At 43.2% G+C, this 24148-nt stretch overlaps 4 protein-coding genes across 17 annotated transcripts in view; 2 read left to right on the top strand and 2 right to left on the bottom strand.

Annotated features, from left to right (window-relative positions):
- Positions 1-5324, bottom strand: part of lmo7a (LIM domain 7a) — a 47129-nt gene extending 41805 nt beyond the window's left edge. For 10 of the 12 annotated variants that reach the window (XM_086220273.1, XM_086220272.1, XM_086220267.1 and 7 more), the window contains exon 1: positions 4778-5324. In XM_086220273.1, the coding sequence (XP_086076399.1) occupies positions 4778-4849 (72 nt within the window). In that variant the 5' untranslated portion in view covers positions 4850-5324. The remainder of the gene's footprint in view (positions 1-4777) is intronic. The other 2 variants (XM_086220268.1, XM_086220269.1) reach the window with 2 other exon arrangements.
- A 1302-nt stretch (positions 5325-6626) lies between these two features.
- On the bottom strand, positions 6627-10076 carry uchl3 (ubiquitin carboxyl-terminal esterase L3 (ubiquitin thiolesterase)). Its single transcript, XM_086221230.1, has 8 exons — positions 9983-10076; positions 9434-9562; positions 9036-9192; positions 7943-8028; positions 7773-7820; positions 7613-7688; positions 7478-7536; positions 6627-7402 (listed from the first exon to the last, which is right to left on the bottom strand). Exons 2-8 carry the CDS (start codon positions 9542-9544, stop codon positions 7313-7315), a joined length of 627 nt encoding a protein of 208 aa, XP_086077356.1. The 5' UTR covers positions 9545-9562; positions 9983-10076; the 3' UTR covers positions 6627-7312.
- A 490-nt stretch (positions 10077-10566) lies between these two features.
- Positions 10567-12967, top strand: commd6 (COMM domain containing 6). The gene is made up of 8 exons (XM_086221229.1): positions 10567-10689; positions 10964-11053; positions 11427-11485; positions 11655-11720; positions 11809-11885; positions 12015-12183; positions 12331-12483; positions 12566-12967. The coding sequence occupies exons 2-8, from the start codon at positions 11029-11031 to the stop codon at positions 12614-12616; spliced, it is 600 nt and encodes a 199-aa protein (XP_086077355.1). The 5' UTR covers positions 10567-10689; positions 10964-11028; the 3' UTR covers positions 12617-12967.
- Positions 12968-14413: 1446 nt separating this feature from the next.
- The window catches only part of tbc1d4 (TBC1 domain family, member 4), a 29544-nt gene continuing 19809 nt past the window's right edge, over positions 14414-24148 (top strand). For 2 of the 3 annotated variants that reach the window (XM_086220265.1, XM_086220264.1), the window contains exons 1-5: positions 14414-15428; positions 21428-21556; positions 21635-21866; positions 22668-22912; positions 23892-23981. In XM_086220265.1, coding sequence (XP_086076391.1) covers positions 15030-15428; positions 21428-21556; positions 21635-21866; positions 22668-22912; positions 23892-23981 — 1095 coding nt within the window. In that variant the 5' untranslated portion in view covers positions 14414-15029. The remainder of the gene's footprint in view (positions 15429-21427; positions 21557-21634; positions 21867-22667; positions 22913-23891; positions 23982-24148) is intronic. The other variant, XM_086220266.1, reaches the window with a different exon arrangement.

Raw genomic sequence — 24148 nt, 5'->3', positions numbered from 1 at the left:
TGCTGCAAATCTAACACATTGTATTTGGATTAAGGTGGACATTTCATTCATTCCCATTAACAAAAGCCTGATTTTACTACTCGTTTGCTGTAGGACAGTAAGATGGACAGCTGGCATGACCTAAAAGTACACATAAACATACGTTTAAACACAAAACTAGTTGAACAGGTTGTACCAACCACATAGTCAGGTGTCCCTTGTTTCACAGCTTCAGTCCCGTTTCCTTTTAAGGGAAACAAAACTAGAAAAACTGGGAAAATGACCAGCAGAGCTGAGTCAAGGAAGACAGGAAACAGCAGAGCATTTACATTGATTGATTGATTGGTTGATTGACAGGTGCTATTATTATGTTACAGCTCAAAACACACCGTGGGTAACTTGATCTCAAATACTCGTCATTCCAAGGGAATTAGATGTAACAGATGAATACGATGACTCACAGTAGCCTGTCTGCACACAGAGATCACGCTATTATCAGGAAACAATAGATTTCTTTATAAAACTGACTCTGATCTTGGACTACCGCCACTTTATCGCTATAAAAAAATCATCACATTGTAAAAGTAAAACAGGCACTTAAAGTTAAACACAAACAGGGCCAGCATCTAGTTGGTGAGTGTGTGTGCGTGTGTGTGTGTGTACACGCGCGTGTGCTATCAGGCGCATGAAAGCCCGACCCCTGCTGTTCTGAGTAAGTGAAGACACAAACAAACATCAGAGGTGGAGTTTTTTGGGTTTTTTTTTTTTTTTGCATCTTTCAGACACTTTTCTCCATATTTTCTGATAAACCAGCAGATTTTGTCTTCCAGTTGAAGTGTGGGAGGCCAGACTGGCTCTTTACTGTCATCCTAAGAGATCTTAACTCCCCTTGCGTCCAGCCCACTGTGTCCTCTCGGCTGCTGAACCTGCCGTACAGGGATAATAACTCTAATCTGCTGCAACACTCGGCTGCTCGGAGATTTAAGGCAGGATTTCAAAAACGGCTTCCTGCAGACCTCAAGAATGTGCAGCTGAGGAACTCATGTTCCTGCCCATTAAAGACAGAAAAGGGGGTTTCTCAGAGTTCATTATTACCTCGATACATGTGTGAACTTCATGCTGTTATTATTATTGCAGGGGGCCAGTAGTTGTCTCAGTAGAGCCCGAATAATCAGTGGAATGGAGGGCTCCGTGACCACAGCTATTGTTTATTCATGCAGGCCGCTCAGGCAAATCAGTATTTGAGGCTAGTGTGGATGCAGCCCCACTGCTCTAATTGTTCCACACACTCTGTGTTCTTATGGGGCGGGGGGGGGGGGGGGGCATGGACGCGGGCCATCACAGGACAATCACCCAAATACCTCAGAGATCCACGTCTACGAAGACTTTGGGGCGCATTTGCATCGACACCATCAGAATAACAGAGCTGCATCGACATGTGACTGCAAGTGAATGGCTTCTCGTGTGAGGTCCTGCTTCACGTGATCGGAATGCAGGCGTAATTGTTCTCCATCAAAACAGTCTCACACACACACACACAAAACAGAAGGAGAATGGTGACTAATGAGCCACATAGCTCCAGATATGAAAAACAATACAACAGCACAGGTCACAGAGGGCAACTCACAAGTGTGTGTGGGCCAGAAAAATTCATCAGATGTTATGTTGATGACATGATGTGATATCTAGACCGATAGTTGTTTTTTTTAGTTGAGGTTTTTAGATAGTCACTGCTGAGGTTACCGCAGCTAATACAACAAAGGAATTTAATATTGTTTCTGTTTGCGGACATTCCAAATATTGAAAAATCAAGGGAATTTGGAGAGCCCATACCTCCGCCAAAGACCCGGATCAATTCCAGAATGGAATCGATCGTTCCTCACCCTGACTTGTAGTCCATCAAATTAAATCAAAATTCATCCACAACTTTTTGTCCTACTAGCAGACAAACCAATGTAGGCGATCTCGTGACCTCGTAGGCAGAGGTAAATATGTGTATATCTTTTCTTAAACTGCCCATAAAATGTGAACAAAGCATGTGGAGCTCTGTCTAACTAGCGTTCTACTGCTGCTCCTCTTTGAAGATGTGGTACTTCTTAATGGTTTAAATGCAATTTTTCAATTTTGTGATAAAATTCCTTTGAAGTCCTCTGCAACAGGGCAACAAAAGAAATAGATATTAAACACAAAACCATGTGCATGGTCTTTTGTTCCAGTTATACATGAATATATGAGTTATTATCTATAATCACGCCACAAACAGCTGAAATATGTTGCTGGTATTTATCAGTTTAGCAATCAAAGCAAATATGAATCTGAAAGAATGTGAATGGCTTTTATTTTTCTCTTATATCATATATACTGCATTTCAAATTACAACAATTTTTTTTATGCTGTGCATCTTTTACTGTCAAATAATTAAAAAAAAAATGAAAACCTCACACTGGGCTCTGGGCCATTTTATTCAATTTTTGTGAAAACAACTTGTAGATTAAAAATAAAAACAACATTAGATGCCAGCAAAAGCCTTTAATTTTTGTAAAGGACAACAATACACGTGTTGGATTTAGTTACATGAAAGCAACAACAGGATACGTAACAAAACAGAACTCACAGGATTATGTTACCTTTTATATTCTCCCTCTCTCGCTCTCTCTCTCTCACACACACACACATACACACACACACACACACACACACACGGAGGACAAGGAAAATCAAAGCTGGAGCCGTAATCTGACACAGATTATTAGTTGTTTCCTGATCTTCGGCCAGTTCAATGGTCTTATTGAAGCTGTGATTAAAGAAGTATTCCAAGTATTCTGGTAACACATGAACACTGACACGAGGCTCTTTGAGAACCCAAATCCTCATCCGGCATGAACTCAACAACAGAGGAGAGAAAAAGGGTGTGTTTTCATACTATTATGTGTTTGTGATTGGAACTGCCAACACACTTATTGTACACAAGAGTGCGTCAGCTACCATAACCTTGTAACCTGCTTCCCTTGTTCTTGAGTGTGTCTGTGATAACACTTACACACACCTTCTATTCAGGGCTTGAGGGACGCAGCATTCTGGGCTCGGAGGCTGCTCAAGCACACAGTCATGGCTGCTAATGCAGGAATGTGTCCGTGTGAGAGGCTCCAGACCATTTAGTCCAGTTTTTAACAACACCACCACCTACCTTGCTGTACACACATGCCTCTGTTTAACGCGCTGTGAAGCCAAGCAGCTTGTTAATCATTCAGTGGCTCAATCCAATAGCCACAAAATGTTCCCTTTAAAAGGAAACGTTGCCCCACGCCAGAGCGGCATTGTATTTTCCTAACATCTCCTATTAGCACTGTCCATTAAAACAGTTCCTTTACCTGCTCCCTCCTCCTCCTCTTCCTCTCCTTCATCATCACACCCCTAACAAGCCACCACAATGGGCCAGTGTGTGGGACACTGATGTCACAGCAAAAGCATTCAGGACCCCCCCCCCCCCCCCCATGAAAATTAGAGCAATATTTGTTTGGTTAGAGAGGTGCACCAGCTTGGCGCTACCCTGCTGAGAGGAGAATTTGTGAGATGAGGCAGCATCGTTTCAGCCTCTTGTAAAGAGAGAAGAAAGAGTCTGGCTGCAGGTTGGGTGGAAACTTTGGATCATCTGACATTTTAGAAGGGAACATTATTGAAAGTGCTGGTAGGAAGGTTTGGAAGCCGGGTCGCATTTTGATTACTGCGGGAGGAAATGATGCACCGTTCAGGCCTGAGTGGCAAACGTCCATGTGGCACTGGCTGAAGCGCTTCACTGCTAAAAATGAATGATGGCTTGTCATTTAGTACTAAATTTCAGTACTTAAGCAGTAAATCTTCTCGTTTATTTCTCTGTTTTAAAATGCTTTGAGTGGAAAAAAGCCAACGTGCCTCAAGAGTTGAACTTAAACCACATCTTGGTAAACTGGTTTATATTTTCGTGCTCTGAAATTGTTCTGAGTGTGAAGGTGCCAAGGAACTAAAAACAACAGATTCGTTTCTGGGTGTCTAATACAATTTTTGTTTTGTTAAAATGGAACTTAATTGTACCAAAGTATGTTTTAGGGACAAATTCTAATCATCTTCATGTTATGTTGTTATTGCCATTATCCAGCCTCCTCAGTACAATTATAATAATCAAAATAAGTCAATGTACGTTTCACAGACTGCCTCAAATGCGCCACATCAATGTCAACTCAAAGTAATTGAGCACATTAATAACTTCATTTTGCTGATATCTGATATGTTGAGATTTGGCCGATTTTAACAATGTTGATATAATCTCTATACAAAAAAAATCCCTTTAGTTTACATGATGGTCAAAATTCTATTTTTTTTTTATTATCCAAAAGCATTAGAAAACTACCACACTGATCTCCCATAATCTGCTCTTGAAAAGGCTGGACAGACACTGTAATGACCAAAAACTGCTTGTACTGATATTATTGTGCATCCCTCGTTAAAAATATGACTCAACTATTTCAATTCAAGCCAATGAGCAAAACCCAAGAGTTACAGTCGCTCCAGATTCCTGCTCAGAGCCTGACAGTCTATAAAACGTACATTTCTACATTGTGAATCTAAGTATCTGGCAGCAAGAAGCATCATTCTGGATACATTATCATCTGTAACCAGGCTTCCTCTCATCCAGGGATGTAAAACCATGTAAATCTCATCAAACTTGCCACGCAGCTGCGTATTCTACCAACGTATCATCTTATTGCTGATTATTTCCAACTCTAAACTCCTGGAAGTGTGTGAAGAAGAAGCCTCTCACCTCAATCCACCTCTGCGCCTCCAGGTAGGCTTGGTCGCAGCTGACTGACGACTGCTCCCGCCACTCCATCATCACTGACCTCCAGGCGCGATCAAACCGGGACCAATCGGTTCCTAGTTGCTCCCCATTCACAGTCCGGTGACATCCATGAGGGCCAGTTCACGCACACTGATGAAACTGGCCAGGTGAAGCCTACTCATAGGTAAAATATGCCTCCTATTGTTCTCTACAGCTCATCTGGGTGAATGTAGGTGGATCCGTCACCTACCTGTTCAGACACACCTGTGATTTTGTTGATCTTTCCGCGGGTTCAATCTTAAACCCTCCTCGTGCAGTAGTGCAGGGACTGAGTCTGGAGTTGGAGGTTGTATCAGACTGGTTCCTTGGCTCCTCGCTCTCACCGGTATTTGGTTAGAGGATTACCTTGATCCCATGAGTTCCCGTACTACACAGCAACCCTCCGCCCATTCATAACCAGTAACACATGTCCAAATAGTCCCGGCTTCATATCCTCGCTGTAAAGTCTTTGAGAACCGCTGTTCATCACACTGACTTCAACAAATGTGTGTGTGTGTGTGTGTGTGTGTGTGTAGGGGGGGGGGGGGGTGCGAGACCAATTGGGTAAGTCTAAAAGTTTGAGTTCAGCTCTTGTAGAATACGCGTTTCTCCTGCGACACCAAGCGGTACCTCAGGTGTACTGCAAGGACTCGCCTTTCCGCTCAATCGGTGCCACTTGTGGCTTCTCTTTCTACAGCGCTTCACTGAAAAATGTTTAATAATTCAGAGCGGTTCCGTTTGAGTTCTATTCATTCTAACTTAATGGAATGTTTTTCATATCTCTTAAATAAGGGCTTCTAAAGCTTCCGTGATACTTTTGTATTCATAATTGTAAAACCCCAAATTATTTTGGCTTATCGTCGTTAATAGTTTGAGGTGTATTCATGAATGAATTGTCTCAAGGTGCTGCTTCAGGTAGAAACTGAATACCACCGTATTCAGAAATATTTTTTTAAACATATCACAGTGGTTATGCTTACTCATTTGCATATTAATAGCCTAGCTGTGGGAGGATACAACAGTTGTGAAACAGGTACATACTCTTCTACAGTGTCAAAAGCCAACAGGTGTCTGTTCTTTCTCGCTCATGTAGCAGCTACACAAATGCACACTTCCATCTGAAGCGTCTGCGTGACATCAGCTGACTTCAGACCAGTTACAGGCATCACAGACCCACTTTGATCAGCGGTTGTCGGGTTCAACGTGACACCTCAACTGTGTCGTCAGATCGCATAAGAAAGAACAAGTTAGACAGAATTTCAAATGCGGTTTATGTAGTTCACATCTTTGGAAATACTTTTAAGTAACCTTTTAGCTAAATTAACTTTTTGAAGTGTATCCCCTGCACTTTCCCCTAAGGGGCTTCTTAGGGGGGCAGAAAGGAACGTCTAATAACCAGAAGGTTGCTGGTCTGATCCCCGTCCACCAGAGACACTGTTTGAAGTGTCCTTCAGCCACTAAACCGGTGTACAAATGAGTTATGAGCATCGTTGCTAGACCAGAACGGTGAATCCCAACCATTTAGAGTGTATTTAGAGAGTCGCGACCCCTTCAGATAATCGGGTTTATTCTCGACCCCCTGCACGCCCTCCCCCAGGCAGGATAAATTCCATTGAATGTTTTAGATGCAGTGCATCGGCACAGTCAACACATCTATTCTAAGCCTAGAAGAACAACACTGGGCAGATCATATTCTCATATTACTGAGGTAGCTGTATTGGTGCTTTTGAAGTACAGGCACAGGTTGACTCACACAATCAGAATCTAGGCCGAGAAAAGGATCGTAAAACAAACAAACAAACAAAAAACCTCTCGCTTAAAAAGCGCTATAAATTTGATTAATTCATCGTTAAACCTCCCCTGAGGAAGAACCGATTCTGAGTCCAACAGAAAATCCTCAAGAAAAACACTTTGATAAATTTGCCTTTTATTCGACAAGTTTTCTAATTCATATTACAAAAGAAAAAAGTAGGCACCTCCCACAAGGATACAGTCTGACTGTCAATTAGCCTCCCGTCCAGGAGATGAGCTTTATTGAGAAGCTTTTCACAACACCATCAGTTCATACAACAGCACTACTGGAGTCGGCTTCCAGAGCTACCGCGGACATAAACACCTCAGCTGGTTGGACCATACACAGCCCTGCACGGGTGACAACCGAAGCCACATCAATACAGAAACTTCATCCTCACACTCACATGGAAAAATTGCACCAAAATCTTAGAACCAAACATACTTCTGAATGGCATCGAGGAAGAAGAACTGATATGTGTCCCGGTCTAATATTCTGAATTCAACCCAATCATCCACCTGGAGCAGGTCACTGATAACAGAAAGGGGGACATTAGTTCAGGGGGACATCCCTGACATTTTATTACTTGCCCACAAATCCTTTGCTAAACTATACTGAAGGAAAAATAAGAAGCTAAATTCAGCACTTGAGAGTGTTTGGCAGTGGAGTTGTCTTCATGTGACGGGTCAGTCTGAATATTTGGAGAGAGCAATGATGGTGAAGCGGACCTCCTGGGGGTCTCGAGCCATGAAGATCTTACAAACCTCTACGGCGTCCTGCGGGAGGGAAACTGCAGCTCAGCCCTGAGACGTGTCATGTGAAAGGTTTCGTTTCATTCTGCGGCGTCTTACCTCCAGGAACGTATCCTCTGAAGTTTTGCCGTGAACAACAGGGAAAGGCTTCCTGCCGTCTGGATGGAACAAAAACATCTCATCAGTGGTTAAAGAGACGACTGTCAGCATGAAGCACAGCGGCGGTCCACTCACCCAGCTCGTATAGCTGTCCTCCCACATTCACAAAAGCTATGAAATGAAGATTCACTTTCTCATCCAAGCTCGGCGCCTACGGAACACACAACAGAACAAGTTCGGCACCCATCTTCAGAATGTTCAACACTGCGATCTGACGAGACAAGTCAACACAAACCTCTGTCTGTCCCTCCTGTGCGCTGGACTCGTGTGTGACACGTATACTCTGTAACACAACAACAAGGGTATTCACGGTTTACTGCCTCAGGAAACTAGATTGGTTTTTTTGGGGGTGGGGGGGGGGGGGTTGTTAAGGAGCAAACTGTTGTTCTTCAGTATTTTTCCCACCTCGTCGTTTTCCAGGAAGGTTGCCCGCTCCTTTGGAGACATTTTTGAAGTTTTTTCAAGAAACTTCTTGAGAGCAGAATCAGACTCTGAGGAACAATGACAAAATGTATTATTCTTCCAATAAAACTGTAGAAGGGGGCGGCGTGGCTCAGAGGTAGAGTTGCCGTCCAGCAACCGAAGGGTCGCTGGTTCGATCCTCACTTCCCATGTCCAAGTGTCCTTGAGCAACATACTGAACCCCTAACTGCTCCTGATGGCCCTGAGACAGACTGGTGACCCGTCCAGGGTGAACCCCGCCTCTCACCCAATGTCAGCTGCTGTTGCTCCCTGCTCAACCCTTAACGAATGAGCGGTATAGAAAAAGGATGGATAAAACTGCAGAAAATACAGGTGATGGTGAGCTGGATGATCCATCAGGAATTCACCTGCAGTGTGATATGGTATCACCAAGTGTTTGGCCAGACTCTGCTGCTGGATAATAACAGGAGCTGTGTTTAGCTCAGACAAACTTCATCAAAATGTTTACTTAGACTGAGGAAAGGAGAGCACACATTTTACCACCGAAGCATCAACATATAAACTTAAAAAAACAAAACAGATGAGGTTCATGAGATTTGGCACACATACACAATAACTTGTACAATTAATCCAATTATTATTTGCGTATTTTACTAAAAACCTCTTTTCTTTCAAATTCTTATGTTGGGAAAAACCTCGTCAGCTGTGTCTGCGAGCTGAGACACTCACACCATGGATTACGGAGGCAGAGCTGTTAAACTCAAATTGAAGATTTTGTGGAGAATTGAGCGTCTCGCTGGATGAACCGGGGGATTATGGTGAATGATGCCTTTGAGAGTCGCACAAATGACACTTGATGGGTGAAATACGGTTTTAAATGTATCAGCTGAGTAAAATGAGCAATGAACGATTTTGTCACATCAAAACTGCTAACTATTGCTCAAAAAGTCAAAATAAAAATGTATACAACTGCACAATTCACCTTATTAATAAAACACCACACAAATAATCCGACATCAGAAGCCGTAAAATGAGTAGTTCTCCCATCAAACGCGGCGCTTCAGTGCCAACTCACCAAAATCCAGGTGTTCCTGGTTGTTGGCCACGGCGTGAATTAATCCTATAGTTCCACAGGCATTCCCAATGGTTTGCTTGATGAAGTAGACGTCAGGAGAGACTTGCTGTGGCTGACCCTTGAGTCTCTCCTCCTCCTCTTGCTTAAAGGCTTCATACTGGACAGAGGGGCACCATCAAGAGTAATGTAATATACATGTAATACACAGGTGGGGGACAAATTCCAGGGAAAATTCTTAATAAATGGGTGGAGAGTGATGGGAAACAGGCTTTGGCGAACTATGGGAAGAATGTGTGTGGTGGCTCAGCACCTTACTTAGACACATATGACACTTTTTCAAAAAATGCATCACCTGTCTGTCCAGTGTGTCCTGCGAGAACACTACTGTAGGTACCAACCTTCTCCGTAACTGGGAACAGGAGCAGCACAGCACACACTGGTCTTGGCACCATGCCGAGAAGCTCTGGATCCAATCCATACACATCACCGAACTGCCAGGACTTTCTCATCCCCAAGCAACTGACAAACTGCACAAGAACAGACAAGTTGAATTTAAAGGTGTACATACTTGCTTCTTCCTGAGATTATTTATTCTAATCCTGGAGAGGCTACAACATTGCTCTAAGAAACTATATATATATATATATATATATATATATATATATATGCATATCCACATAAATTGCACAAATCATGTTATTATTGTGAGTCCCTCCTTGTTTCCTGTACTTATATGAATCAGAGTAGGATTTATTATTCGGTAACTTTTATTTTTAACTGGATGATGTTGCAGCATCGCTGCGATGCAGGCCTGCTCCCTCTGGTGCATGGCGGTTTGTCACAGACCGATGAGACCGGTCAGGGGTAGAATCAGTCAACAGGCCACTCACCTTTGTCATGACCTGAAATGGAAAGACACAAACAAATATATTAACGAACTAACTCACATTTACCACCAGAACCGCTCCACTGGCCCCAGCTTTTGTTCTCTTTGCTAACCACAGCTAGCTAGCTAGTCCTCACACGTTGGTGAATGAATGAATGACTTGGCTAGAATAAAGAAGTTCGAGAAAATACCAACGGTACATACTTCTGGATTCGACTCCAGGGGCAACCAGCGAGGACAGTCCATTTTCAAATAACGTTTACGATCAGTTTCTCTTTCAACCGAGACCTGAAACTTATTTTCCCCAAATCAGTTTGACAGCTGGGAATCTCTTCCGCGTCGGGAGAGCGCACTCGACAGGTCCGTGTTATGAAGGGGGGTAGACTTCTAGATAAACAATAAACGCATCGCATTCACGCCATGAATGGAAAAATTCACTGTAATTAACCCATATATCATTTATTTTACTGTTTCAATGTTTGTGACGTGTTATTTTTCGACAAATAGATTAGATTTTAAAATTACAATATACACACTTCCTCCAGCTCAGTGAACCATTCCAAAGACATGGGCGTGTTTCAGAGCTATTTTAGCTATACTTTCTCTTTATGTGATCAGCACTTTGTCGATTCACTCAGTGTAGATAAAATGTTATGTAAGATTAAATTGTGATATTATTGCTCGTTTCATATTTTAGATATCAAAAAGATGTAAATATTTCGCCCCAGTATTTCCGCCAGACGAGGGCGTTGTTATTCTGTTGGCTCTGTGAGTATCAAGCGGAATGTCAAACCAAAGATGTTCTAAAGAATGAGATAGCAAATCACTGTTGGTGCGGCTTGCTACATTTAATTCATGCCACACTGAGCCAAAGATATACTTTCTCCGACCTCACCTAACATTCTCCCAGTACAATTAAGTAAATGTAAAAGGTGGCCCCAGAGATATAATTATCACTGAATCGTTTTTTTCCCCATCAAATTTTAACTTCCTCTTCCCTGACTCCGTGCTAATTAAAAGTACACAATCTTCTCTTTTGTAGCATCTCTGGTAAAACCTGACTGAGAGAGAGAGAGAGAGAGAGAGAGAGAGAGAGAGAGAGCGAAGATGCCAGCAGCGGAGGAGACATGTGGTGGGTTGAAACTGGTACCACAATGTTTTTGTTGTTTTGTTTTTTTTTGATAGACGAGACGTACAGTTAGGATGTCGTCTAAATAAAGAATGTGCTTTTCATAAACGCGCACACAGTTAAGGCTATATGTATTGAATGAAGCCAGAAGTTCCTCGTTAGCTTTAGCTACATTAGCTAAACAGAGTGAGAAATTAGCTGAAGTAGCTAGCTTTGTCCTGACACATAACATGATATTTCTGTCAGTTTATCAGCCTAAATTGATCAGGGGTGATTACTGAAATATTTAGTCATGTTTGCAACAGTAGTGTTTTCAAGAGAGAGAGAGGATAGACAAAACTGATTAAAAACAATTCCTTTGACGTGTGTGACGTAGGTGCAGTCAGTGTTGTGGACAACATCTGCAGGCTCACTCCTGATTTGTTAGCTGAATCCGTGAGTATCTTATCCAGATGCTTTCATCATTAATGACTTTTTTTATGAATCCTGTAAGTAGCAAATATTGCAAGTAGTGTGCTGCTGAGGGTAAAGTGGTCTTGTACGAAAGCTGCAGTTGTAGTCATTGATTTGTACCACTGATAGTTACACTATAATCCTTCTGCAGTGTCAGCACATCCTAACATATCTACAAGGTCAGACCGCCGGGGTAAATTCAGCTGAAATTTCCGATGTGAGTCACAATTTCCATTGTTTTAACTGAATGTAATTCTACTTCCAAGTTCTTCTTTCATGACTTGTGTTTACATTGTTGGGGACAGAGATGCCAGAGAGCCGGAGTAACATTTGAACATGAGGCACTGCAGAACATGATCAGATTTCTTCTGTTAACGTTTAGGTATCTTTTACTCCTTTTTTATTTTCTCCTTCATGCACTCGTAGTACTGCTCACATCTTGTGCCATGTGTTGAATCTTACATATAGAAGCCCAGTATTACAGGATAAAGTGTTAGATCTGTCTTGCCAGGTCAGCCGGGAAGAGCAATCTCACTGGGGATGAGCTGGTGTCTAGGCTGGAGGAAGGCAGTAACAAGTGGTCCAAAGCTTCCCTCCAAGTGCTTCACAAGTTGTGGAGTGAACATGGTGCATCAGTCCATGCTCAGCGCCAGGCCCAGGACTCCCTCAGCATTTGTCAGGTAACCATCTAGTAAGATAACCTGACTTATTTTTTTTCCTGATGGCCAGATTACCTCTATTGCAATGAGATAAGGTTGAAGGAAACGATGAGAAAACTCTCGTCTTTGTCGTCACGTGATGGACAGTGACGTTTGTTTTCATTCTAGTTAGTGGACATGCAGTGGAAGCTCGGTTTGGCGGTGAGCTCTGACACCTGCCGCTCGCTCAACTCCCCTTTTGTGACTGTGATGCTGAAGATTGCGGAACCTTCTGGACAGATCAGTCAGAGGTCTTTTGAGATGACCATTCCACAGTTTCAGGTCTGTCTAACGGCAATGTTGTGTTTTCCTCCATTCATTGGTTCTTGAGGTTAAGATTATTTTTTTTTTAATTCTTTTACAGAACTTTCATAAGCAGGTCAAGGAGATGGCAGCTGTGATGGAGACTGTATGATGGTTGCTGGAACAGTTGGATGTTTCTAGCAGTGTACACGCAGCCCCGTGGGAAACAACTTAATCCAGGTGTTTGTCTGCAGGCTACATGTGACTGCAAGTGACTCTGCAGTCTGCACTTGGTGTTCCTTCAGAGATCTCAAGCTCTGGCCTTCAGTTTTGCATATTCAGAACAACAACAACAACAAAAAAAAAGACTTAACACAGTGAACACGACAGGTTTCTTTTTGCCTTTTTTGTACTTTTGATTGAAAACGTCCGCCTACTACAGTGAAATGTCATATACTGTTTGCAGTATTTGTCTCGGAAAAATGTGAAATAAACCTACCAACTAACTTCTGTTGTCATGCTTTCCGTTTAAATCTGCTGAGCGTAGACATGTTCGTAATATTCTTGTTATTGCTTTTCACTGTAAAGTTGCCTCCGCTGTTATTTGCTCCATTCTTGTGTGCCAGTGAAGCATAAAATATTGATTCCACTGAAACATTAATTGAATTTTTCTCAGCTTTATCACATTTACACACAAGGCTGGAGTCTATTCATGTTAATTAGCTTCATTGTTTTCCATCCCCCCCAAAAAATATTTAAAAGTTATTTCTGGGTTGATACAGTCTTGAAAAGTTGGGAATAGTTTTAGAATTTTTCAAAACATGACAAATTGTAAGGCATGGAAAATTTGTTCTTTTTAATTGAAGGCTGAAAAAATTTCGAAAAAGCTCAAAACATACTTGAATGTCGGGAGTATATGTGGTTCACTTAAGTTCAACTGAGAAAAGCCTATTTTGGTTGATAATTCATTTGAATACATATTAATGTAGAATTATACTTCATAACTTGCTGTTAATTTTACTTATATGTGAGCTGGTGAATTTTGACATTGATTTCTCTGTTTTATTTTCATTTGTTGACACATTCCAGGAAGCGTTTGGTCTTGGAATGTCTCATAAAGTCATCAGACTGTACTGATGAAAATGTACATAAATGCCAGAGTATCTTTCAGAGAGAGAACAAGTCTGGTTTGAGTGCTCAGTGTTCCAGCACGTACACGCACAGCCTCCACCAGTAGGGTTTAGTGGGCTCAAGTAGCTGAAGGTTGCATATGGCATGAATGCTATTTTTGGGAAAAGGGGAGTGCTTGGAGCTCTGGCATTTGGTAGGTGGGAACTGAAGCACACCGGATGTGTGTGGATCTTCCTAAACTATGATTCCACCTGCTTCTCAAATTCATTGAGTAGCCAGTTATAGTTGTACATGTGTGGCCACGGGGAGAGAAGAAGGTTTTCAGGCCACATAACTTGTTCCTTCAATGTAATTAATTTTGGCCACAAGTTAAATTTATTTTGAGTCACCAAACTATAACTTGTCCCCTAGACATACCGTAACATATAACATAGTCCTAAATGTAGTGATTTGGTGGCTACCAGATCCAACTTGTTTGCTCAATTTCATCAAATCATGGCCACTAATCCCAGAAATATCTCAAAATTAGTTATATCTTTAAATCCCTAAATTGATGGAACAAGTTATATCTTTTCATCTTATCTAAACATGTATTTTTTTCTTACAAATGTATTCTTCTCTCTCTGCGGGCTCTGCAGAGTGTACAAGTACCAGGGAAGATCCGAAGAGCCTCTCGGTTAGTAGTGTGTGTGTGTGTGTGTGTGTGCGTGTATGTACTTGTGTGTATGTGTTTGTGTGTGAGAGAGAGAGAGAGAGAGAGAGAGAGAGAGAGAGAGCGGTGGAGCGGTGTCCCGTCACGTTTCTCCCGGCCCTGCCCTGCCATGCCCACTCCTCCAGCACATGGGACGGCTGGGCGGGTCGTCGAGGCGCACGGCCGCTCCTCCTCCAAGACGCCGCCACCGCCGCTGCTGCTGTTGCTGTCGTGGAAGAAAGAATCCTAGTTGTTGGAATTAACAAAGCCTCAAATCAATGCATGTACTTTTCAGCCCGCAGAGGAGGAACTACGCAACCCCTGCGGCCCAGCCCGTGTGCAGCAGGATGTTAGACGTGGGACGGTATTAATGCGCCGACGCTCGGGAGGAGCGCGTCAAAGAGATCTGCGCGGCTGGTGTTTACATAGAAGCCATCCCGAGCCACGTTTTAGCCTGCAGCGAGCTGTGCTGGGGCAGGGCAGTAGAAGGCTGTTCAGCGGTGGAGCCCCTGCATGTGCAAACCGGACAGAGAAGTAAACACATTCATGTCCATATAAGCAAGTTTATTCTAAATTCCAGAGAAAGAGCGTGGTTATTGTTGTTGGAGGAGGCGGTGGAGGGGCGAGCACGTGTAATCCTATACTGGATGAAATTTCACTGCAAGAAACGCTCATGGAAACTGTTGAAAACTAGCCTCGGTTACCCCTCACAGCATTTCTGCAAGTATTTCTCAACTCTCGCTGTAAAGTCTGACGTGTTGACATGGAAGGTCCGGAGGAGAAGGAGAGCAGCTCTCCAAAGTCAGACCGGAGGTTCGCACTGACGTACATCGGCTGGTCCTCCCTGGACAGGCGGACCACGCTGCCTATGCTGCCCTGGCTGGTGGCAGAGATCCGCAGGCGGAGCGAGAAGGGCGACTGCGGCCCAGCGGTGCAGCCCAGGGACGTCCTGCTGGTCCTCAACCCTCCTTTCGTCCGGTGTGTCCCCTCCGGTAGCAGCAACTGCTCGGTGTTCATATTCGAGCACAAAGCGCAGCTCGTCTCTCGCTTCATCCACAACAGCAATGACCTCACCTACTTCGCCTACCTGCTGAGGGGGCAGCCCGACAACCCCGAGTCCGAGATGTCCTGTCACGTCTTCAAGGCCTGCGACCCCAACCAGGTACGAGGCAGGACGGAACCCCCCGGGCCAGGAGAACGTAGCAGTGTTGTAATCCCATCATAGCACTAATATTGTGTCGTGAATATTGTTGTTGACCATTAGGAGAACCTAAAGGAGAACAGTCAAAGATTTAAACAGAAGTCCTCCACGGTGCTTTCAAATGCAGAGGATGCATAACTAAAACATCCCCCTTTTCTTGATAGACCGACTCTAATCCAGGTGTAAATACAAAACTGTGTCATTTAATCTGACAAACAGTAGATTAGGAAATGGTCCAAACATGTTTTGGTATTAAGTATTTAGGCCAGCAGTTGTCGGGGATGATAAAGCGAGCTGGATTTGTTTTGGTGAAAGTTAATCCATCTGTGCTTTTCATTTGCCGAGACAATATGGAGTCAGCACATTTACGAGCTGATCAGCATCTTGAGTAATAAACTGAAATGTGGTCACAAATCAGGAACGCGTGGGTTGAAAATAACCAACGCAACTGAAATGCTGATGAGTGTTTTTTCTCGCCAGAGTTATATAGGGAAGCAGCGATGTATCGGCTGTGTATCGGTATCGTCACACCGTTGACAGCTGTGGGTGTGTTGTCCATCTGATGATGTCACGACGGCTGTATTAATTGTAGCTTTAAGAAAAGATACTATAGAAAAACAGACGACTCCTGAAGCTGGATTGAGTCGGTCCCCTGGTCATTCCAGAAATGGCCCGTTATCGCCTCAGTTTTCCCGCTATGATGATACATTCCTTGATTATTCCATGTTCCACTTCTGAGTGTAACACCCACATGTGCGGAACACCAGGCTGATGTCAGCTGTTTGTCAAACTTCGAAAAATACAATGTCGTGCCCAGGTAGTGCAGTGGTCTATTGTGTTGTCTCACACCATGGTTCAGTTCCCTGTGCTGCCTCTGGTTTGGTTGGACACCCACACACACAATTGACCGCTGGAAAGCCCAGGGATTAGCGCCTCCTTTGGGCAGTTGGGGGCCTGTTTTGGGGAACTTTGGGGGAAAAACACCATCCTCCCACGCACCCCATCCTCCTAGTGACTCTCCGGCGGCTCCAGATATGAATGAAGAAGAGCAGGATGGTATGCTGGGCATTGGCTTCGTCTATAGCTCAAATGATTTTGAACATCAAAATCAGCGCAGAACTTCATAAGTCTATACATTTTCTGTTAATACATAAAACGTGGTTTCTCATCCTGCTCCTTCGTTATCCTTGTTGGACCAAGAACCCTTCACCATTTACATTCTGTGTGACTTGTATGTTCTACTGGTGCTTTTGCTGTGGCCTCAAGTGTACATGAGTTCTACCACACTTCCTGTGATAGGCACACAGCCCGGGCAGGCTGCCTGTCTGCTTGTGAAAGTGGGTTCTTTCAGGGTATGCGGCCTATTTACTGGGTGCTAAATGTGTGCAGTGGCACTGCACAATTATTCAAACATTGATAATATCGCAATATGACTAAGAACAACAGCCAACTAGCAGGTTGAGAAGCCACAACTTTATAAAAATGGAGCTTTGTGGTGTTGCAGAGACGCCTCAGCCTACATGCTCTCCAGACGTAAGGGAACATGCATGTTTTGCTCATATCGTTTTTGTATTTTTCAGAATTTGTAACGCAAATGGCGCTGCTCCCTTTTGCAGCAGTTCACGAGGCGTCTTGAACACACCTCACTTATCGTTATTACGCAACAGAAACTGGTTTGGCAGCCAGCAGCTAGCAACATGTGCAAGGTGGACCATGTGGAATTTGAAGTTCTCTCGACCAGCTGCAGTTACCGTGAACAATGATTATTTGTCAAGTATTTCCTGTTTGTAAGTCAGCGTGTTAGTGTGGGTTTTGCTATACGTGGCAGCTGAATTTAGACTCATGATGAAAAGTTATTTTGGGGGCATATTTTCAAATCTATTCTAGGCTGTTGCTGTGACATGGGTACAGGCCCGAGGGGGAGATCTCCTGCATCCATATCAATATGCAAAAGTTGAAACTGAGACAAGTCGTCACTTGTTGATAGTTCACGAGATATTGTGTGAATCGCGTATCTTGTTCTGTTTCCTTGTTTGAATAGTTTGGTACCAAAAAAATCACGTTTGACTTCCTTGACTTGAAATACAACTTCAAGATTCATCACGTGTACATTCTGAAAGGGTTTGATGAGACTGTGACGGATGCACACTGTTGTTCATTTTTTTGCAAATATCCAATATGCTGATATTTTACTATCAAATATCGAGTGGTAAAATATCAGCATATTTTACCACTCGATATTTGACAGTAACCAATTTAGATAGTAACTGTATAAATCAAGTTTATATGATATTCACATTTGGTACGAACTGAAAAAACATATGTAGAAACTGGGACCTTGAAAAATTTGTTTTTGATTTCCAAAACAAATGGAAAAATTATTTAATAAATGTTGTATCTTGTGATTTATTGATGGTCAAAGAAGAAGAGAATTAAGTGAACCGATATGATATTCATTCGAGCCATTATTGTTTACATATATTGTCGCTGTTCTTGCATTGAAGGTGGACCGGAATGTTTTGTCAGAATGATAGCGATGTTTGACTTCAACACAGCGGAGGGTTTGATTATAACCTTTTACCCTGCTTGGAGTTTGGAATATTCAGTTACGTCCTCAGTGAGACCACAAATTTAACTCTGACCCAACTGCATTGTTCCACTATCAAGCCAGTCACACACAATCTGACCCTGCACAGGCTGAACTGACGGCACGTGCGCGCCAGCTCCAACTCTGCTCTGACTTGGAACCGGTCCACAATGGGGTCTCTCTCACTGGGTGACTGTAGCACCCGGTATCCCTGAGACATACTCATAAGCCAAGTTAGGCCGTTAGACTGTTCTTGTACTCCTCTCCGCTCGGCAACTTGGTAGACCCATCAGTATCATTGGTTATCAGTAAAAACATAAACATCTATTTGTGAAGGAATGTGTTGATAATCCAATTGAGTCACACCAGTGCTAGCACCGGTTAGCCAGGACCAGTTAGCTGATGCAAAAGCAAGTAAAGGACAAACATGTCTTCCCACTTTATTTTGCCTTCCCCCTCTACATCGCGAGTTCAGTCCTTCTTCACGTTACGACGATACATGTTGCTTTGTTTTGAGTTGGGACATGAACTTTGTGAAACTGCTTTGCCTAGTTTGTCCTGAGGCAGATGGAAAAGCACTGGGAGGGTGATGTCATAACTGAGTGGAGGTGCAGCTGCAAACATGTGACAAGGTGACTTAAGAGCAGGGCCTTTTTCAAAGTTCTTCCTGTACATAAACAAAGATAGTCATATGTTCTGAGGCAACAGTTAAGGCTTGTTGTCTACATCCATTCATTGTTTAAGGTACATTCTGTAACATTGTGAATTAAAACAAATAACCAAACCTGCACTGTGTGTGGTCATGTAACTACATTATTCCAGATATTTCCAAAGGGATTTTATGAATTCCTCCCAATTAAAGCAAAGGGTGTGAAAGTTGCATGGGTATGATTTTTTTTTAAAAACCATTCCACAATTTCACCACATTACAATCCAAATTAATGCAAATGAAAGCAAAGTCTGCATTATTTTTTGGAAGGGCGCATACTGTCCAGAGCTGTGTTGTGTGCATGGATAACGTTAGATTGGGTAGGTAAAGTAGCAAGAGATTTAAACAGCGGTGTGTGAGTGCAGTCAGTTCCTGACTCAATAACTCTTGATTGTTGCAATTCAGTTGAAAATACTGTGAACAGCGTGATGCAGAAAGTGAAGCCTTCACATTTACCCATGCGCATCAGTTGACATGAATACCCATGACGGTCTTTGTTCGTTGGTCGTTTAAAAAAATCACATTTCTTTTTCTCGATTGGCTGTTTTAATTTTAAGAATATCACAAAATTGTCTCAAGATCAAGCAGCATAAACTCTTTAGAAGACTGGGGAAGGGAAGGGAAATGCCTCAGGTCAATGATGTCATATCTCAGTTACCCTGAGATTTCATTTACCCCATAGCGTTAGCTGTAGCTTTATGCATGCTGGTCATCTAATCGTAAGTTAACTAACATTACTCGTGTAATTCATGAAAATTAAAAGACGTAAAACATAAATACGTTGTCAGCATGTCTGAAACGTGCACAGACGTGATCTTGCGTGCACTGATTCAGGCAGCTGGCTCCCACCATCCCTCAGTCTGTATGAACACAGCGCCAACCTGTGTGCTGCTAAGAAAAGCCTAATTAGGCCTGAGCACGGATGGCGTGGGAGGCCATTTCGAGCCTTCAGTGTTTCCTGGTGGTTTGACTTAATGATAAGAGCTGCAGCGACTGATGGAGCAGATATTGCATGAAGGTTTGACATAACATGAGACAATGAAAGTGCTCAGGACTCCACTGGCTCAGCGGGGACAATCCTCTGGTTTGTTTTCTGCTAAGCTCTAAATCTGTGCTGGCTGCAGGTGTTTATGTAGACAGGCTTTGGAGCTGGTGTCACTGATGGTGAGTGAAGGTTAGAAAATCCATCTAGAGAACAACCAGAGGGCTAGATTCATGTCTCTATACCTAACGGTGCTCTATGCCTGTCCGTGCCTGTCCCAACCTGTGAAATGAGCACCTTTACTTGTTTTGTATTGGGTTGACTACAAATTATTAATCAGATTGATGGTGGTGCTGTGGCGTCATCTGGCTCATGTATAATCTAGTAGCTCCTTTAAATGTTAAGATGTCGTTATTGTTTTTTTCCTCGCAGGATAATTGTGTGACAGAGCAGCTGTAGTTCTGGGCCACCAAGGCCACCGAGTTACCTTCACCTTGCATTGTCAACACTGAGTTTGCAGAACTGCCTTTATCACACCAGTATCCAGGCTGATTTCATGTAATGTTTGTTTGGTTTTTCCACCCTCCGTTAACAGTAAAAACAGCTCATAAGCTTTGCTCTGTAATGATCCTTGAGAAAAATCGCTGGTCAGACTGAATATGTGTGGCCAACCCTCTTCATCTCAACACAGCCTTCTGTCAGCTCAACCCCGAGGAAGGGCGGCACTTGCAAAATGGGGAGTTTAAAATAGCTCATGTGTTCACAGCAGCAAGATGGCAGACATCATGCCCAGTATCTGATCTGGGTCTCAGCTTTCATGAAAAGTGAGGATAGTCTATGTGGAGTTTATTCCCAATCCCTTTCTGTTTTATATCCTGTTGTTCAAGACACATACTGAAATATTTAGTTTCACAGCCTTCGTCCCCTCTGCGTGCAGAAATATTTGGAAGATGTGACTTTATCGATTAGGAAAGGAGATGTGTTTTTCTTTGGGTTCATTGGTGTCTGAAAAGAGTTCTTGTCTCTCAGTTGTGGCTCTAGTTCCTGGCACTCTCCTTTATTTAGAGAGCTGGAGCTGTCAGTCCTGTTGTGTCTGCAAAAAGTTATTGTGCTGCAACGTCCCAGTGCTTTCTGAGGTTAAAACGCCTCCTCAGTCTCAAATGTAAAAGAATCTCAAGAGAGACTGGCAGCACATTTCCAAGCATTGCACAACAGTTAGTCTGCCTTGACTTGTACTACTTGGTTACTCTCTTGGATTAGTTTTGAATGCATAATTCCTGATTTGATGACATGGGCTACCCTTGCAGGTGGTGAATGTGTTTTGCTGCAACACAACAGAGCAGAAACTGGCTTAGTGGCCTTTCAAGGCTCTGATTTCTTCCTCTGTTTGTCTTCTGTCCTGCGGAGTGAAGGCGGTCCCTGGCTTCTCGCCTGTATCCGTCACCATTGTAGTGTTTGGTCTGTCTGTTGTTGACAAGCCTGACTTTTTAAAACCTTGACTTATTTGAGGTGGCAGCAGGCAGTCATGTCAGGTTCACTTCTACTAGTTGACTTCTGTTTGCCTTTCATGTCAACGTTTATATCCAAAGCACTGATAATGAGTGTCGTGTGGCTACGTTCAGAGTTGTCTCATGTCCTGCACTAGTCATCGCATCAGTTTGACCCTCTGTGTTGTCTGATAGGTTCCTGAAGTGATCAGCAGTATCCGCCAAGTGTCCAAATCTGCCCTAAAAGAAGACACCAAACCCAAACAGGAGACAGAAGAGGCCTTCTACAATTCCCAGAAGTTTGAAGTGCTTTACTGCGGCAAGGTAGTAATCAGCCTCAACGTCTCCAATCAGCTGTCGCTTGATTTGGCCTTTGCATTTATGACGCCATTGTGACTCCAGGTGACAATCGGCCACAAAAAGGCTCCGTCCACCCTCATTGACGACTGCATTGACAAGTTTCGCCAACATGAGGTCAAGCGCAAGCGCACGCTCAACGGCCGGCGAGGGTCCATGGAGAATACCCCAGTGGATTTTACCATAGGAGGAGACGGAGATCCTCTCTCTGCTATTCTGAATGAGAGTATAGAAGACCCAGAATGCCCTGGAGTGGAGGACTTCAGCTCAGGAGGAGGTAGGAGCCTTTGCAGGAAGACCATCGAGATGAATAGCTTTATTGAAATGGCTCATGTGTGCACAGCAACGGTCACAGCTACTACCCCACAGCGCTGCAGTGAGTAGGACTGATACTGCAACATATCCTGATGCCTTCTCTCAGGATATGTTATGCTTTCACTTGTACCAAAATTTGTTTTCAATTTAAACGCTAGCTGTATTCCCCCTTTGCCATCTGGACAAGTCATTGATTCTGCGTTTGTGTGTGAAAAAGGTTCTAAGCTTTTTTTGAACTTCATTTCTTCTGGGTTGTCAAATTCTGTGAGATTAATTCAGCAATTAACTAAATAAAGGCATAATGCCTTATTTTTGCCCTTTAAGGGATATTTTTTTCTTCTTCAGTGCAACTTTCATTAAAATGTAACGATGGCTCATCAGCGAATTGTTAAGCTGTTTTTTTGTTTTGCTTGGATTATGGCAGAATGACTGAATCATGATTGTCATCATGGGAGACGGGGCAGGCTGGTGGTGGCCTTCATATGATATGGTCGAACCGGTCTGATTGGTCACATGGTTGCCTATGAAAGAATGACAAAACCATGCAAAAAAAAGTGTTATCCTTCCCTTTCACCTCCTCTGATCCTTCATAAACCACGTAGAAACATTGAATGAATTGACTACAATGTGTTCATACAACGATACAGGAATTACATTTACATGACAGTCAGTTGAATGTTGATATCGTGCTATAAATGGCAGTTGAATTAAAGCGATCAGTCAAAACAAACAGTTGAGAGCCTCTTCTCTGTTTGTGCTGCAGGTAAAGGTATTTCCAGCAGTGCCAGCCAGAGCAGTCTGAGAGGAGCCTTCCCAGAGTGCATCCTTGAAGATTCTGGTTTCCAGGAACCCCAGGAGTTTCGTACACGCTGCAGCAGCCTGGCAGGAAGTCTGCAGAGGAAGCCGAGGGAAGGCGTCATGATGGATCCCATCCGACGAAGACACGCCAGTGCACCAAACCACGTTCAGCCGTCCGACGCGGACAAGAACCGCACCATGCTCTTCCAGGTGGAGAAAAAAAAAAAACGATGTTCTGGGCTGGACTGAAATCTGTGGTGTGGTATTGCCTGGAATTTTGACCTGTCATTATAGGGTAAACACGGCTATGAATTATGGCCCTGTTCCATTTAGGGCGGCTTGGGCCCTGCCTGCTGGTTCACTGGAATAGCTGTTACACACTAAATCAAAGGGCCCATACATTTTCTTCATCAATTAGACCTGTTTACCCCCTTTTGACACGGCAAAATGGCTGCAGTGATATGTGTGGTACGGCTGAATGGATATCGAACAATTTACAGTTATGTGAAGTCATAAAAATATTTTATGCTCTTTGGATTTTAATGATAGATTTATGGGCAGAACTCCAAATGTACTTACTTAACCAGTGTGATGGATGGCTGTGGGTTTTTTTTTTGACACTTGCTGGAAAGTCCTAATTTGGTTTCATTCAACTCTTTTTCAATCTGTCACAGCAGAAACGCTCACTTGCTTTCGGCACCGTTTGTCACTGAAGCCCTCTCTACATTTAGTCCTCTACTTCTCCCTCACACAAATCATTTTTATGCGCACGTGGCTGTCAGTTCTAATGCACGGACTGGCCCGGCCCCGTGTTACTGCTCCGGTTAAAGAGGCTGTAACTCCTCTGAAGAGAATTTGCGTCTGCCTCGGCAAAACATAAAGGCTTCTGTTTTACGGAAAGCATGCGAGCTGCGAAGCGAGCCAGCTGCCATTCCTCACACACTCTGCTATTTGCTTGTGAAACTAAATTTAAAACTAGAGCGCAACGCTCAATATCATCCTCTACAGTACAGTCAATTATTGGAAAAATCATTTGTGCAGTATGTGTATTAAGTAGCACTGGTGGCAGCCCTGTGTCTGTGCAGCCAGTGAACTGATAATCTACATATTAGATGGATTTACTTTGTGTGGCTATTTTTAATGTCCCTGTGTGTGTTCTTACATGAATCTGTCTGCTTGTGATTCACAGGTCGGGCGTTTTGAAGTAAACCTCATCAGTCCAGACAGTAAAACAGTGGTGCTAGAAAAAAACTTCAAAGATATCTCATCCTGCTGTCAGGTCGGTGTGTTGTTTTGGGTTTTTTGTTTTTGCTCTGTATAACACTATCTGCTCCAATCCCATTTCTTTAAATAGACATCTAATATAAAAAAAATGATACATTGACCTCGTGGGAGCTGAAAGGGAGATGAAAGAAAGAAAATGTCCAAAAGTCAGCCATGTTGGAG

This window comes from Aulostomus chinensis, chromosome 12 (genome assembly GCF_037954235.1).
Source record: "Aulostomus chinensis isolate RoL2024-O1b breed Wild chromosome 12, RoL_Achi_v1.0, whole genome shotgun sequence".
Taxonomy (NCBI): domain Eukaryota; kingdom Metazoa; phylum Chordata; class Actinopteri; order Syngnathiformes; family Aulostomidae; genus Aulostomus; species Aulostomus chinensis.
This window is presented reverse-complemented; position numbering and strand designations above follow the sequence as displayed.